This window comes from Xenia sp. Carnegie-2017, unplaced genomic scaffold (assembly GCF_021976095.1).
Source record: "Xenia sp. Carnegie-2017 unplaced genomic scaffold, XeniaSp_v1 HiC_scaffold_19, whole genome shotgun sequence".
Classification (NCBI taxonomy): domain Eukaryota; kingdom Metazoa; phylum Cnidaria; class Anthozoa; order Malacalcyonacea; family Xeniidae; genus Xenia; species Xenia sp. Carnegie-2017.
In genome coordinates, this window is record NW_025813481.1 from 9,866,411 (window position 1) to 9,881,728 (window position 15,318).

At 34.4% G+C, this 15,318-nt stretch overlaps 1 protein-coding gene across 1 annotated transcript in view; it reads left to right on the forward strand.

The window, feature by feature from the left end:
• LOC124438069 (apoptotic protease-activating factor 1-like) overlaps positions 1-10,186 on the forward strand; it is a 30,710-nt gene extending 20,524 nt beyond the window's left edge. The window contains exons 10-15 of the mRNA XM_046988060.1: positions 166-642; positions 1,432-1,888; positions 2,107-2,345; positions 5,177-5,259; positions 6,143-6,818; positions 8,445-10,186. Of these exons, the coding sequence (XP_046844016.1) occupies positions 166-642; positions 1,432-1,888; positions 2,107-2,345; positions 5,177-5,259; positions 6,143-6,818; positions 8,445-9,376 (2,864 nt within the window). The 3' untranslated portion in view covers positions 9,377-10,186. The remainder of the gene's footprint in view (positions 1-165; positions 643-1,431; positions 1,889-2,106; positions 2,346-5,176; positions 5,260-6,142; positions 6,819-8,444) is intronic.
• Positions 10,187-15,318: the final 5,132 nt, after the last annotated feature.

Sequence of the window (15,318 nt, forward strand, 5' to 3'; positions counted from 1 at the left end):
TGTCATTTTATTCCACTCTACAGGAAGGCTACTTTCCCATGAGGAAGAGTTTCCAAGAGTAAAAAGACTTTTTGAATGACTAAACCTTAGACTTGTAAAAATTAATTTTATAGTGGATTTAAACTATTTGCACTTTTTTACATGACATTTTGTTTTACTATATAGGAAGGTTGCTTTCCCATGCGGAGGAGTTTCCAAGAGTAAAAATACTGTTAGATCGAGCCCGTGAAACTTGCTCTACGACTTGCCATCTCGTTCCGTTGTTTTCATGTTTATCAGACCCCACAGGTCCGTTGATAAAGATATTCAGAAAACACCATGACAAAGTTTTAGCGTTGGTTACTACTGTAGGTCCTTCAGGAAATGTGGTGATCTCAGCGTCAACGGACTGCTTGATAAAAGTACATGAACTGGAAACAGGTCGGGAGTTAGAAGTGCTCCGAGGTCATACAATGGACGTCTACTGCCTCGCGCTGTCGCACTGTGGAACAAAGCTTGCATCGGGTTCCTATGATTCTTCGACAAAACTTTGGAGCTTAGACACATATAAATTGCTATTTACCATGGAAGCTGAAGGAGGATTTGTCAATACACTGGCTTTTAGCTTTGATGACAATCGTCTTTTCACTGGTTCAAATGATGGTATGTTATTCTAAAGTAAATTAAAGTAAATGGTTTTGATGTATTTTTTTTTTAACCAATAAGCCCATTAAAATTTAACCAATAAATTTTTGAGTTTTGTCAATGTATGTTCATTGTGACTATCAAGTAGCCAAAATACGCTCAAATTACGTTAAGAACCGTTTGGTTCCACGTACAACAGTCAACTAATTACATTTTGTTTTTAACTCTAACTAAAACAACAACACCCTTTTAAACGTCACTTACTGTTTCTTTATTCCGTCCAAAGCGGTAAATCGTACGGTAGCCACATTCATCTTATCCCGTTTTGTGTTTGGTTTTCTTCTTTATTGAGTTAAAGAATGGTCAGATTAATGAAGTACATAAAATTTTATGTCATCGTTAAAGGATGCCGATTTTCACATAAAACTATTTAAACTGAACAAGACGCCTATAAGGCGTTCACTTGGGTTCCTCAAAAACAGTTGTATTTACGTATTTATAACAGTTTCCAAATACCACAACATAATTCACGACATTGAAATTTCGTATGTGGCAATATTTATGTGAGTAAATCAACTCGTATTGTTAGTGATACTTACGCGTGGAATGATCTAAGAAAGATTTTGATGAGTTTAAAGACTTCGTGTCGCTGTCACGCAAAATTCATTTAATCTCGCGGCAGTACAGGAAGTCTGAATTTAAAACTGGGGCTTACATTCAGGATAGCTCGAGTAGTGCTTATAAATTATTATTTTGGTTAGTATCATGTATGCAAAGTAAAAATATTAAAAAAGATTTGTTTTTTAGGTAATTTGCGAGTATGGGATGTAGCTAATGGCAAATTATTATTTGCAATGGCAGCACATAAAACGAATATGCATATTCGAGGCTTATGTACCACCAGAGATGGCCGTATGATAGCGACGGGATCACTTGATTTTACAATCAAATTATGGGATGCTTCTACATTGATTCACGTGGCAACACTAAAAGGCCATACAGACACCGTTTATGCCGTAGCAGCTACTTACGATAGTAAAATGATTGTTTCTGCCTCTGGTGATAAAACTTTAAAGATCTGGAATTTGCAGTCATTTCGCGAGTGGCAAACATTAAAGGGACACCAAGGAGAAATATACAGTGTCGCTGTAAGCAGTGACTCGAAATATATAGTTTCTGGAGGACAGGATATGCACGTAAGGTTATGGTGCTTTCAAACTGGAAAATCTCTTTTTTGTTTTAAAGGACACAGCCAATCTATTAGGTAATCAATTGTAGAACTTGCTTTGACCGTGACATCTATCTACAATGTTTTCATAAAGTGCCATTATTTTTTAGACGTCAAGTTTTAGCATTCAGATAAAACTATTCAAATTACTGTTGTCAGCATTAGCCATTTCCCGCATATGATAAAATACCTAAATGCTGCTATGATAAGTATGCTTAAATAATACAGCAATGATCTAATTCTCTTTATTCTAGATCTGTTCTCATAATTTCAAATGGTGCAAAAGCACTGTCTGGCAGTCAAGATAAGACATTTTTCATGTGGGACCTGGATACAAGTAAACGTTTGAACGACGGGTCGTTTCATGGTCATTGTGAAGATGTAATGGACATTGCAATCACACAAGATGGCACGAACTGTGTTTCGTCATCTATGGATGGAACATTAAAAATCTGGAAATGTGACAATGCCAACGAATGCTTTAATTTGAAAGGTATGTAACTTACTTTATCCTAATGGTAAAAATCTAAACATTCGGAAAAATTAAACTGTCTCGTGCAAATAAACAACAACTCAAGCAAGTGGCGGATCCGGCTTTTATCTTACCCCTCATTAAATTTCGATATTGACATGAATATATTAATACTAATTAAAGTTCAAAATTTCATCTGAAATGAAAGCGAAGCTTAATACAAATTTTTTCCGAATATCAAGAATCATAAGTCATAAAATTGTTAAATAACTCAAAAAACCAAATGTATTTTGAAGATAAACTCTCCAATTTCATGACTGTTTACGCACTTGAAATAATATGCAAATAGGGCCTAATTAGCAGAGTCATATTACAGATTAAAGTAAATTTTACATGGTGCTTTCATGACAAATTAAAAATCTAACGAGTACCTTAAAGCTGTGTACTTGATCTTTGTTTTCAATGCAGAGGACTATAAACTTCAGCCCCAAAATTGCAATGCAATACATTTACATTTTTATATTTTCCTATTTAACGACGTGATCAGCTCAGCACCCGCTTCTCGGTTTAGAATTCAGCTCTTTCAAGTATGCCTCGTACAAATAGGAATAAAGTTTTTTAAGCGCACTTACTACCATTTTTCCATTTAGTGTACAAAAATATCCTTATAATACAGACTTACAGTTGGAACGATGATTTGTTTTAAGTGTGATGTGTTTATTTTGAACTTTTGACCCGACTGACCGGTCATTAAAAATTGACCAATGACAGTTTACTTTGCCCTTTTGCTGACCAACTGTATTAAAGAAAAGTTTGCAGGCTAACCCACAGATCGGTCAAACTACCAATAAAGTTGCCTGCAGACCGGTCAAAATTGAAAACTGACCAATCTAAGCCATATTTTTGAGCTTTTCCAGACCGCCGACCAGTCATACATTTATATAGATACTGCTGATCTCGCTGCTGAATACACCAAAGTAACGCTTGCTCTTTTAGTGGCGCAGTTACGCGTAATATACACCGGATTTTGTACGAAAAAGTTTTTTGAATAAAGGTAGTGATAGTCTACGCTCGCTTTGTTTCGAAACATGGAACATACAAATTTCACAAACTTTTACTTACTTCACTTGACCGCTTTGATGTACCATAAGACGGCCACTGAGTTCAAGGCATACAAAAAATAAACAATGAAACTTCATATATTATAAACAGGCACATGAGTCTACGCCTTGACATTTGATTCATAATGTTTTTCATACTTTAGAAAAACAATTTTGAAGTTAAACGTCACAGTTCTTGAAACACTAAGTAGTATGGAAACTATCACGTGTATTTTGATTTGCGTACCGAGGATTTTCTATAGAAGTGAGTCACGGATCACCTCAGATGCTTGCTTTTTGTGGGGGTAGGAGCATGCTCTCTCGGAATATTGTAAATTCTAGGATATCGGAAATGCTATTTCAGCATTTTAGAGACAATGTAAAGCCAATGTTATTATAAGTAATATCATGGTGCTGAGGTTAGTTAGTGATTAAGTGCACTCTAAAGCTGACTTTCACTAAACCTTCCCCGGCTTTCGAGTACATTTCATTACCAATTAACCTCACTACCATGATATTGCTTTGACTGCCGAAATCTTTTAGCTGCTTTTCACACGGTTTCAAAGATGGTGTAAAGTAATGCCCCGTCCACACGTATCCGGATTCGTTTGTATCCGCAAACATTTTGTTGCGATTACGCTTATCGTCCACACTTTTCACGCATGCTGTAGTCGCAAACTTTTGAAAACGGATTCCAGAGAGGAATCTTTTGAAAACACATCAACTCCTGACACGTATGGACGCACTGTAACCGGAATGATCTAAAAACGCTGATGTAAATCGTTGAAATATAGTATCTACTCAAGCACCGCTGCCCTAATCCAATCCACATTTATCATGCGTTATCCTATAGATTAAAATGGTGCCTAAAGCGATTCTTTCGATTTTTACTGCACTATTTTCGAGCATTGTTGCGTTTATGAAAGCAACTATTACCGTCTTAAATTATCATGGAAAGAGAGCGAGCAGTTTTGATAGGGCTCCTTTCAATGCCAGTTGCCAGAAATGTGTCCTTAAACATTTTTGCTATTTATATCCTAAAACGACACTTAATAAAGGCTTATTTTATCGTCTGTCCACACAAAAGCTTCATTCTTACCTTTTCTTTTGATGACCTTGAAGCAGTAGTTTTTTTTTGATAATTCGACATTTTATAGCGTGCTCATTATTCGTAAAAGCTCATGCTCTGTGAGCAATATTTGGGTATTTGTATCGTTTCCTCCGCTACGTTTGGACACACAAAAACACATCAAATTCGGATACATGTGGTCGGGTAAAGTTTTGAATCCGGAACAAAATGTTTGCGGATGCTGAAGCATTCGGATACGTGTAAACATGGCCTAAATGTTTTTGTGTTTTTGGGAATGCTCTGTTGTGATTTTTATTATTTCAAGCTCAGGATTTGTGATTTATAGTAATACTACCACTACTGTCGTCACGTAAGGTCGTGTTACTTGTAAAACGATTTTGAATTTGAACAGGTTGAATATTCGCATGCGATATTTGCAGCACAGATTGAACAAAGACAATAAGCCTGATATTTTTTGCAACAATTGAGTCAAGGTCATAAGATATTTACTATTTTTCTTCTTTGTACAAGCGTTGTGTTGGTTGTAACAATCACCATAATCACTGCTCATTGTATAAATAGGCAAAGGATTATTAGCTATATTGCTCTGATTGTTTTGTTTTTGCTTAAAGGAATACCGAATTACGAAAATTAAATTTGACTTGTTCTGTTATATCTTTTAGGCCATACCAAAAAAGTAAAAAGTATTTCTATCTCGAATGATGGCCGTCTTGTTGTTTCGCTTGGAAAAGATTTTTTAATTAAGGTGATGTTTATAAATTATATTATGGACTCGACATTCGCATAATTTTAGATTTTCTTTTAAAAAATCAAGGGGGGGTTGTACGTCGAAAAAATAGTTACCTATTTTTTAACTTAGAGGCTTTGAAAATGTTAAGAAATTGTAACAAATAACACCTGTATTAACAAATACAAAATCAGAATCACGCTCCTTGGTGTCAAATATTTTTTTCCCATAAAGTCGACTGTCAGACTACAATCTACGAAAAGTTATAAGTTAATTCAATGCTACAAACTTGAGAATAAATATTACAAAAATATTGGAGAAAGTTTGAGAACAGTTTTTGAAAATAATTATTTTTTGTCGAGCCTTAAATGGCATTCGGAAAATAGTGCTTTTGCGATGAATAATGTGCAAAATGTAAACGATTGCGATTTTCTTCCCGTCTGAAAGTGAATTTCTCTTGATGTTTAAAGGCATCTTGCCTCCTCTACATTGTCAAGCATAAAACTTAAGTACTTTAGCTACTGAAACTGTTCTTTGATGGCTTTTTTTTGAAGAGCAGCTCTATATTGTAATGGTAGTTTGACTATCTGTTATGTAATATATCTTTAATAATAACACATGGAAGCTGTGTCAGGACTACAAAAAAAATTAAGTTTAGATAAATGTTTAATTGTTTTTTAATTGTTGTTATGTTTTCTACTTCGCAAAAGGGAAATATAATGCTGCCTTTGTTCGATTCTAATCTTCAAATATTTATGAATTTTTAAAAGAATTGAAAGATTGTTATGTCTTGACTTCTTGCTCACAAGCTCTACAAATAATTTAATTCAAATGTGCTCATTACAGTTTCTTTCTGCACATAATTCTTTATGTAATTCAGGTATTCATTTGGTATTCATAGGTTTGGAATTTGCTCGATGGAGCAGAAATTTGCAGTATCACTGGCGATGAGCAATCACGTTTAGTACGTTTTGATTTTAACGGGGAGCTTGTTCTTATTGGCTGCAAAGACAACAAGATGTATGTTTGGGACTGGCAAAACCATGGTGGACTTAAATGCGTCACGCTTCCGACATTCACAACTGTGGAGATTGCATGGGATACTAACATTGTTTATACCTGCAGCAGAAACAACGAAATTTGTCAAATTGATATGAAATCTTATGAAGTATCACCCATCTGTCAAGGTCCTAACCCAAGTTGTACAAAAATGGTTATTTTACCCAAAGGTGAAGCCATTCTTGCTGGCATTGTGAGAGATTGTGTATTCATTTACTGGGAGCTATCATCTTGGCGTGAAATCAGATACAAAACTGAGCATCCTCAAGATTCCATCGTCACAGCAATTGATATTACAAGCGATGGAAAATTTGCTCTAACAGGAAGTAGTCTTGGGACAATTTCACTGGTTGATCTTGAAACGTCGAAAGTGGAGCAAAAGTTTGAAAACACGGAGTCTGGTGAAGGCGTACATTTGATTAGCATGTTGCCATATGATCTCAGTTTTATCATGGTTGACGAGGAAAATCGAGTGGAACTAAGAAACATCAATAGCTGCAGTGAAAAAGTACTACTAGGTTAGTTCACTTAATCATCAGTTTTAGATCAGTTGTTAAGCTTGTTTCTTGATTTTTCATTTAAACACGGCGAAGTCTGAATTACAGTAAACACAATATTTTCATATTATTTTGTTTCAATAGCTGGTTAGAAAGCAAACTTATTGTGGATTTTAATAGCTTGGGGAGTTTTTACATGATTATGTTTTAATCTTTTGACTAATAAGATTAAAAATGCTTTTGAAAAAACTGCAAAATGCACATGGAAAAGCAAAGAAATCTTTATCATAGGTTATATTGTACCCACCAGTAAACTAGAAAAAATTGCAAAAAATATGTGTTTAACTGCAATAACTTAGTTTGAAGTTACAGGTAAAGTATTACGTATGTTTTGAGCCAAAGGATTCGTTTTTTAATTTTTCTCAAACGAAACATAAAGAGCCCAAAACAACTATAATACACTTAGGGGCTGATCACATGAGCCCCCGAATAGCCGAGATTCAGTCAATGATAAATGATTTTGGCAAATGGAAACAATTCAATACTCATCATCAGATAAATCTTCTCTGGCAATTTCCCAATACTCTGGTTTGATAACTACACAAAACATTTAAAATCATAACTACAAATTTGGCCCAATTTGAGAATTACAACAGGAATGACTCGTGGTACTCAATAAACAATTGTAATTTTTGCGCTTGAAGTTTTGACTCCTTTCAATACCTCGAAATCATTTCACGCCTCACTGAAACTCGGTTAGCCGGGATCATGTAAACAGCCCCTTGGAGATTATTCTTTATATTATGACCTTACTGGTTAAGTTGCACAAAAAGTAAAGTTATTCAAGACATACCACGCAACAATGTAAAACAAGTATATAAAAAATTAGTTTTAGGATTTAATCCTTCAACATGCTTTTAAGAAATAAGCAACTATCAACTGTGTAACTTGTCTATCTATTGAATGTCATGCTCTTATGTTGATTAAATATTAGTTTCAGATAAATGTAAATGAAAAAGTTTGGCCATGCTGAACACGACATGCAAAACGTCTATAATTACGCAACTATCCAGCTACTGCATGGTTACTTTTTTAACATGCAAAATTGAAATATTGTTTTTATCTGTTTTGCTCTTTTCTAGTTACGGGCCGTTTATATGATCTTGAGTAGCTGGGATTCAGTGAGGCGTGAAATTATTCGAGGGTTGAGAGGGGCCAAAATTTAAAGGTTAAAAATTACAACTGTTTGTTAAGCGCTAGAAATCATTCCTGTTGTGATTCTCAATTCAGGGTAAATTTGTTGTTTCAATTTTAAATGTTTTGCCTAGTTCTTAAATCAAAATATTGTGAAATTGCTCGAGAGGATTTATCTGATAATAAGTATTGAATCATTTCCATTTGCCAAAATCATTTATCGCCTGACTGAATCCCGGCTGCCCTTGCTCATGTAATTAGCCCCATAGCTACATCAACTTTGTTTAATTTGCTTTTCAGTTTATCTGTTTGCTGTTAAGAGTGTTAAATATCGTTTAGAGTGAAAGAGTGTTAATAAAGTTAAGAGTGAAAAATATCGATATATATTTGGTAAAATAAGTTTGGAGGAATCGTGCTCTTGTCGTGATGATTCCTTATTTCAATCATCTATAGATCAACCTTATGTGAAAGTGAACTGCGTGACACCTCTTGGCTTGCAATACATACTGCTTGGCTGTGAAAACGGAATTCTGTTGCTCTTTAAATATAGAGACAGCAATCCAATTCAATATAGAAAATCCGCATTTGAAGAATCCGTGACCCAAGTCAAAGGTCATCCAAATAACGAATATCTTTATTTTGCTGCTGGGACAGAATATGGATCAGTAAAACTATGGTACGTAACAAAATTCACTCCTCCAATAATGACTGAAGTCTGGTCACATGATCGTCTTTACCGGTATCCAATAACAGCTCTCGCTTTTGTGCCTGAAACAGAAGATGTTGTATGCAGTTCTTATGAAAACTTTGTGCTTCGGTTGAATGCCAACGGAGTCGTCCGCAGGTACAGTTACAAAAGTTATGGGATTGCAGCGCTGCGTATTGTAAGTGAGATGCTTGTTGCTGTTTTTGCACATAAATTTAGTGTAGTGAAATGGTGTCTTGATGATGGTGAGATCGTCAAAAAGGTTCACAGTGACGAGGGTAGGGAACAGATGTCGCGTGCATATCTTGCGCTTGGTGACATGCTTAGTTTTGGGCAACCAACTGATAATTGTTTTAAACGCATCGTTTCAAAGGGGTCTCATGATTCTCTTTTCTACTGGGAACTACAAACAGGCAAAATTATTCATCTCATGCATGGTCACTCTCATGATATTCGTGCTTTAACGTTTATTCCTGGAGGAGAGTTTTTGCTTTCCGGCTCACGCGACAAAACGCTGAAACTTTGGAATTTGAAAAATGGACGATTGATCGAGGAGTTCCAGTTTGATCATTACATTCTCGCGATTGCCTGTGCTAAAAATGGAACTGTTTGTGTCGGATTACAAGGAGGGCAGGTTTGTTTCTTGCGCATCAAAACATTAGCAGCAAATGCTCAGTAGAACTTATGATGAAAATGTTTTAAGCGACAATATGTTGTATATTATTGTTTTATCTTAATAGATCAGGCTACTAATATAAGTGGGTCTAAAATCAACATGTCTTTAGCAAATAATTCATTCATTGTTCTTTCATTTAATAAAAAAAGCATATAGCAGGGGTAAAATATCGGGCTGATTAAACAAGCAATAACTTTGGGCAATTTTCCCACCTACAAATAAAGTCATGACAATCATCATTTCTCTTGAAAAAGCGTCGACTTTTTTTAAATGGTATTTTTGGTGAAGAGCAGCGGTTTTTTTAAGATAAAATAAAACGATCATTGTACAATTTAACCTTAAACTTTCCTTGCTTTTTGAACAATTATATTGTAGTTAATTTTTATAATATTTGAGAAACAAATGAAACATAGTATTCTTAAAATAGTTTCTTTATAAAGTCATATTTAATGTATTTATACTTATATTATTTTATTGATGTAAATATAGTATAGTTATAACTTTAAAATTCATTTTTACTTACAAAACTTTTTAAATAGATCTGAAAAGCCCGTTTTAGGGAGATCTCATAAGATTAATAATATCAATAACATTAAACAATAATTAATAAACACTAAAAATACGTGGTAGTTTAGCGAAACGTTTTAGGCGTACTATAGGTAGAAATGGTCTGTAAATAAGTAAATGTGGTGTGTACAGATAATATTCAGCTTTATACAGTTATTCAGCTTAATTTCAGCTTTAGCTTAGTATTTTTGTTCAGAAATGGTAGTATAGAGCTACTAGCTGGAAATTAGATTTTTAAAAGCTGAACTGAACATGAAATTTGCGTTGTACAACAAAAAAAACTTTTTCAAAAAAAAGATAGAAAAAATAGCAAGAAACAGGTAAAGCAAAGCTCTTTGACTACAGAAACATTTCATGTGCTTCAGTGCTTGCAATAACATTTGTGATATGATCAATTATGGCTGGCTACACTTGATACATGTTTATCTCATAGGTCATGACCTCAACAATTTTTTGGACAACGTAACACTGCGTTGTTTTTGAGCGTTGCTTGTGTTGGTATACGTCATGTTAGTTTTACATGGAAGAATGATAACTTTTGTCACCATATTCTTAGATGCATAGAAGTGGTATAACCCGAAAACATCTTCCACTCTATTGATTTTTATAATGCTTTTAACAAAAAAAAATGATATTTTGACAATGTTAACCTCGTAATATCTATATTTCTAATGCTTCCTTTTCATTTTGCTATACTTCATATTACTCTTACTATACTTATCTTTTTACACGATATTTGCATTAATCATTGCCTAAAAGCACAAGGAACAGCTTTCGCCCGTTTCAGGTCTGCTCTAGTCAGGCCAGCACGGTCAAATAATTATGCCAAAGCTCTGATTGGCTAGAGAACCTCACAGACAGGGGTGGCGCTAGAGGGGTTTGTGGGGGTAGAATACCCCCCCCCTAGTCAGTGTCGGCAAATTTTGTATGTATTCGGAAAACGTAAAACATCAAAGGAAAACCTTTTAAAAAAGTAAATGAAGTGATGCATCTCCAAGCTATCTTTAATACTTTGATAGCATCGGTACACTCAAGGCTTTTACTTTAAAGTTAGTCTAACGTTCACGAGTAACATAATAAGGCAAGGTCTTTTTTACAGCGAGTTTTTTTGTCACATCGTGTAATATACTTAGTAAGTACCTGCTAAAATAAATTTACTTTTGGTTGGACAGTGTTGAGTGTTCCCAATCAATTGAAGATTGTTTTAAACATTGCTGAGTTACAGGGGCTTGGGAAGTCTTGGCCCGTGAGTGTCTGGGTGTCAAAACACCCACAATTTTTGTAGTGTGGTGTTCCTTATAGGAAGAACACCTACAAGTTTAGCTTCTTACTTCAACGTTTTCTCATAGGGTACCAAATTCTCAAATTATTGAATGGGCATCAAGATCCAGGAAATTTCAAACGGTTTAGATAGAAATTGACAAAAAAACAGAACAAGGGATTTTGGTGGATTTTTGCATGAAAAGAAAAAAACTTATAGGAAATAGCTAATAGGAAAAAATTTCATTATTATTCTAAGTTTTGTATCATAAGCGGCATATTTTGATCTGCTAGTTGCTATTTAAACTTTTACATATAAACGTCAGTCATAAATCATTGAATGATTTACGCAACATGAAAAACATTCAACGATTGAAGCCAATTTGTAGGAAAAATTAGGCATTCATTGCTTATTTCGGCCTTGTTTTAGTATAAATTTATCGTATGAATAAATTTCATTGCATGTTGAGTCGTCAAATGGTCCGAATCCCGGTTTCCATCAAATCCCGGTTAAAAATCGTCGACATTGGCTGCGGGCGAAATTAGACCTTTGAGATAAAACTGCATTCTTTATCGTCGATCAATCGTCTTGACGATCAGCATTCCTCATCTTCAACTATGTTTCCATTTAATCGCTGAGCCAATATCAGGTATTTTTTTCGACGACTGAAGATTTGACGATAATATGGAAACCGGGCTTCATGGGCTACATTGTTTGTTTGCACAAAGATTCTTTATATCATACAGTGTGTCATGCTTGTTTTTATTTTTTCACAGTTTGCCTAGAAGTATGGTTAGCTACTTTGTCTCGTCAAATTAAACAATTTGGTCGAAAAATCTACGTCACTGCTCGGCTAAATTTTGCCTACACCTTTCCAACAAGAGAGGGCTGGAGCCGCCCTGCTCACAAAATGTTAAAATAGGTTGAGACAGTTTTCGTTTTTTCATGCTCTGATCAGCGAGAATGACCAAAACATAAATTACTAATAATAATGTCTGTCATGAAAGGAAACGTTAACTTCTATAATAAAAATCGTTTTAGAAGTAGACACAAAGTAAAACACTAAGATTGCTAAAAAGATAGAAAAAAAGTTACTCACGAAAATAGTTAAACACGAAGGTAGCTATAAAAAAAAACAGACGAAAAGGCTATAAAAAAACAGACGAAAAGGTAAACACAAAAGTAGAACAAAAGTAGACAGAAACACAAAAGTAGACACAAAGGTAAATATAAGGGTAGAAAAAAAGGGACGCAATATGGGAATTGAAAGGTCGTCCACTATGTATGAGGGATAATTACCGACAAAATCCTGCTTTAAATTCTGTTACAGTGATCTCAGTTCTGTTGTTCCAAATTAATGTTCTATCACAACGGAATTTCAACGAGTGCAATAAAATTCACGCCAACAAGACAAAATTAATGCGAAACAGAATTTACAAAACAAAACAGCATTTAGTGTGACACGACAGGATTTAACGAACTACCACATAATTCAAAACAACATAACCGAATTTGAGTTGATCCTAAATTCTGATATGTTGTTTCAAATTATGTTCTGATTTGATTTGAATATTACCGGAACCGGAAATTCAAGGCTGTTCTTCCTGTTTCCGAACTGAGACAACTTATATTTCCGCGCAAATACATTATATATAAAATTTTAAATAAACATGCCGTCTTCTGATTGTAAAGGTTCCTGAAGTCCCTAAACGATGGCTTGTCAATATATTTTTCACCTCGCAAATTTGGATTCATCTAAATCAAAAGAGTATCGAACAGTGAGGTCGCTAAGATTTTTCGAGTGGGGGAGGGGCACAAACTAAAAGACATTTTTGACTGGGGGGGCATCAAAATTTGTTCAACGTCAGTCGAAAGCAAAATTGCACTAAAAATTTCCTCTGCGCTGGGAATTGATCGAAACATTGGATCCAAACATTGATCACAACAACAACATAAATAGCTTCAATTTTCTAACTTCCTTGTTAAACCTGATTGGATTTGTTCATTCTTGGTGTTTAAACGTTATGTAGATTGACTATTGATTCCATTCCAATGTTTTCATATATTCACAGAACTGAAATATTTCTGTGAGCCTTAGTCTTAGTTAATGCTATATGTACATTTTCTGTGTCTACAAGTTTCTTTTAGATTTTTGTGTCTACAAGTTTCATCTATCTATACACGATCTCATACAAGTTCAGTGATGTGGTGTAATATGGCTCATGATAAGCATCAAAACGTCACATGTTCTTCCTTGCATACTTGAAATATTTTGGAAGTATTGTGTTTTGTTCTCATTTTCAAGCATAAAAAACTTCACCACTCGGTTGAAAAAGCAGAATGTGTAGATGCAACGCAAACTAGTTTGTACAGCTAATAGAATGCTTCCTTGTACAGCAGTAAAGTTGTGCAAATTATTAGCTAGTCAATTCGATATTGAATGTAATCCAAGCTGTCCGCATAGTAATTCCCTCTTTCTAAACGCCTTTGAATATCAACAATGTAGCCATATATTTCCTCACTCATCGTAATCATGTCATTCTCGTGAAAAATTATGAAATAAATTATAATGACAAAACAAATATCAAATACTCTGTTTGTATTATAGATATAATACTAAAATTTTCCTGTTATTTGTTGTACTAATGAAATTATTATAGATTCAACATACATGATAAACACATTCCCATCTAGATACGTATGTTAAGATTTTATTCCAAACTTCCTGCATAATAATATAAAGTTTCATGTTTGTAGATGTAGATCGTCCAGGTTAGTATAGTCCTGAGAAGGACTGTTTTTTGTTGTTGTTGACTGACGTTTCGACGACCTTAGTGGTAGTCATCTTTAGAGTCAAATGAGGAGTAAACGTCAGGTTAACCCTATTTGTTATCTTGTTCTTACGTCATTGTATTGTGTGTACGAGAAATGTGTATTGTTATTGTGAATTAGTGTGAAGTAGTTGATTCGTCTGTGACAGTCGTCAATCCGTGCTCTTCTTCGGTAGTCATCTTCAGAGTCAAATGATTAGGTTGTCAAAACGTCAGTCAACAACAACAAAAACAGTACTTCTCAGGACTATACTAACCTGGACGATCTGCATCTACAAACATGTAACGATACTCCGGGCTCAAATCATTTACTTTAACATAAAGTTTGTATGTTTAATGTGTTTGACTGTTTGTCCATACTTGCTTGTAATTTTCCGATTTGAGTTAATGCACAGGTGTGGTAACTTTTTTAACTTTGTTAAAGTTATTGTCAGCAAATTTAAAAAAAAATAATTGTCTCCAGCAGTGCCTTCACACAATGAACCACGGTCTAACTTAAGTGCTCATTAACCAAAAATGGATGGTTGTCAATTGAGCATATTGATTTATCACAAAAAATTGGTAGGTGATCATAGTACAGGTGCGGCCAGATTGAATGTTGAGTTTTTGTATCAATTACAGTAGTTAATTCATATATGTTCCTGAAAAGACTTTACAATAAGAAATGGTAAAATTATATTTTAACATGTAACACTGGTTATTCTCTACATTCATCTCCGGCAAAAATTTTCACAATGAATCTATGAGCACCAAAATAAATTCTGTTATGGAAAATAGGTACGCAGTGCGTACATGTGGGTAGCCTATAAAATTATAGTCTAGCAATTAAGCTTAAAACCGGTAAACTAATGGCGATAAAAAGAAAATTTGTAGCTTAACCTCACTCTATAGTTTAAAGTGCGGTGGTTATTTTTCAGAGACAATACAACAAAGCAAAATTAAATATAGACATAATTTTCTAATACATCTTCAATGACAGAGTTTACATATAAAATACAATAAATATGTTACACAAAATGAAGTTAAAAAGAAAAAGGATAGAAGTAAGGTTCCACGATGGCGGCTTAGGTTGGTTTAAACAATTATGAAGCTTTTAGAAGATTCCAAATTTTCTATAATGATGTCCCAAAAAAATTCATTTGAGTAGTCAGCAAGTACTTCGTGTTGATCAGTTGATATGAGCATGATATTAGTTAAATAAGTTCAACAACAACTTTTGTTATTTTTCGGTCGTCAAGAGGTTGCTTCTGGATGATAGAATAAATCCTCCATGCCGTCGTCATTCG